The sequence below is a fragment of the Cynara cardunculus genome (genome assembly GCF_001531365.2).
Source record: "Cynara cardunculus var. scolymus isolate 2C chromosome LG 6, CcrdV1, whole genome shotgun sequence".
Taxonomy (NCBI): domain Eukaryota; kingdom Viridiplantae; phylum Streptophyta; class Magnoliopsida; order Asterales; family Asteraceae; genus Cynara; species Cynara cardunculus.
Genome location: NC_037533.1, coordinates 1,567,570 through 1,569,128, shown reverse-complemented (window position 1 = coordinate 1,569,128; position 1,559 = coordinate 1,567,570). Strand labels below are relative to the sequence as shown.

The following is a 1,559-nucleotide window of genomic DNA, read 5'->3' as shown; positions in this document are numbered from 1 at the left end:
GAACATAGACCGTCTGAAGGGCTGTTTGGCAGTTGCTGAACGATTTGGTGCCGAATGATTAAATAGTCAGAGTGATTAATAATCAATTACCAATGAAGTCAGTTGATACATAATATAGAGTCGTTGATACTAATTATAATTGATTGATATATAATATCGATATCGTATGCAGTCATAACGTTTTCAACCAATATTTATTTCTTTTATCCTTATAAAACATCAATTAATCACATACTCTCTTTTGGTTATTTTATCATTACGTATAATAAATTTACTTAATTAATCAAGATATATAGTGAGAAAAAAAAAGTTAAAAAGAGAAACGTAAGAAGGAATCTTCATCATTGAATGCATAATAGGATGAGATGCAACGATCAATCACCATATCAAACGCGATTTACTGGTGGATTTGAGATTAAAGGTGATCAAGGATCCAGATCTTTTCTTATGTTTCTCATCTTAACTCTCATTATATATATATATATATATATATATATATATATATATATATATATACTTGGTATCATGTGAGACCAAGGGTTTTTCGTGAGACCCATAAGATCAATTCTCAATCCTTGGATTAGATTTACAATCTGAACATTCATAATCACAAAATTGCCACTAGACTTCTCAATAATCACAAAATTGTCACCGTACAATTTTAGACTATCAGATCATTAGCTTATAAAGTTGATCAATGAACATAAATTGGTCTTGTGGGTCTCACGAAAAACTTTTAGTCTCACGTGAACTCAACCATATATATATATATATATATATATATATATATACATACTTGGGATCACGTGAGACCCGTGAGACCAGTGATACCAGCTTTTTACACTTGAAACTTCACAGCAAAATGCTGTGAAGGTAACTTTCACAGTGTTTTTGTTGTGAATGTTCGACTTTTTTAAACCTTCATAATGTCTTTGCTGTGAAGTTTCAAGTGTAAAAATGTGGTCTCAGGGTCTCACAAAAACAGTCTGGTCTCACGTAAACCCAACCTTATATATATATATATATATATATATGTGTGTGTGTGTGTGTAACAAATTTCTAAAGTGAAGGAAGACAAATTCAAGGAAACAACGGCCACCTTTGAAAATGGGGAGTAAACAATTTGACTACTGTTTTCACTTATGACTATCCGCTGACTCTTGTTGTCTACCCTCCCTTCATTTTCAATTTCTTTTTATTTAATATAATAATATTATTAATATTCCTTTTATTTATTTATTAATATTAAATCTCAAAATCTTGGCCTTTTCTCCCCTTAAAATCCCCCCCTCCTCTCCCTTGTGAAACCACACACACACCACACAAATGGACGCAGACTTGCAGAAGAACACCATTTACAACTCAGCTTCAGCTCTTGAGGTTGTTGACGATGGTTTTCGCAAAAACATCGATGACGACGGCCGTGAAAAACGAACAGGTCATTCATGCAAAATTCCCTACTTTCTGCTTCTGTTCTTTAGCATCCACCAAACATATATATATATATATATATATATATATATATATATATATATATATATGAAGGAAAGAAGGAAATA

The 1,559-nt window shown here is 31.7% G+C and overlaps 1 protein-coding gene across 1 annotated transcript in view; it reads left to right on the top strand.

Moving 5' to 3' along the window:
• The first annotated feature begins 1,315 nt into the window (after window positions 1-1,315).
• The window catches only part of LOC112514287 (amino acid permease 6-like), an 8,479-nt gene continuing 8,235 nt past the window's right edge, over window positions 1,316-1,559 (top strand). Inside the window, exon 1 of the mRNA XM_025120653.1 lies at window positions 1,316-1,438. Within this exon, the coding sequence (XP_024976421.1) occupies window positions 1,327-1,438 (112 nt within the window). The 5' untranslated portion in view covers window positions 1,316-1,326. The remainder of the gene's footprint in view (window positions 1,439-1,559) is intronic.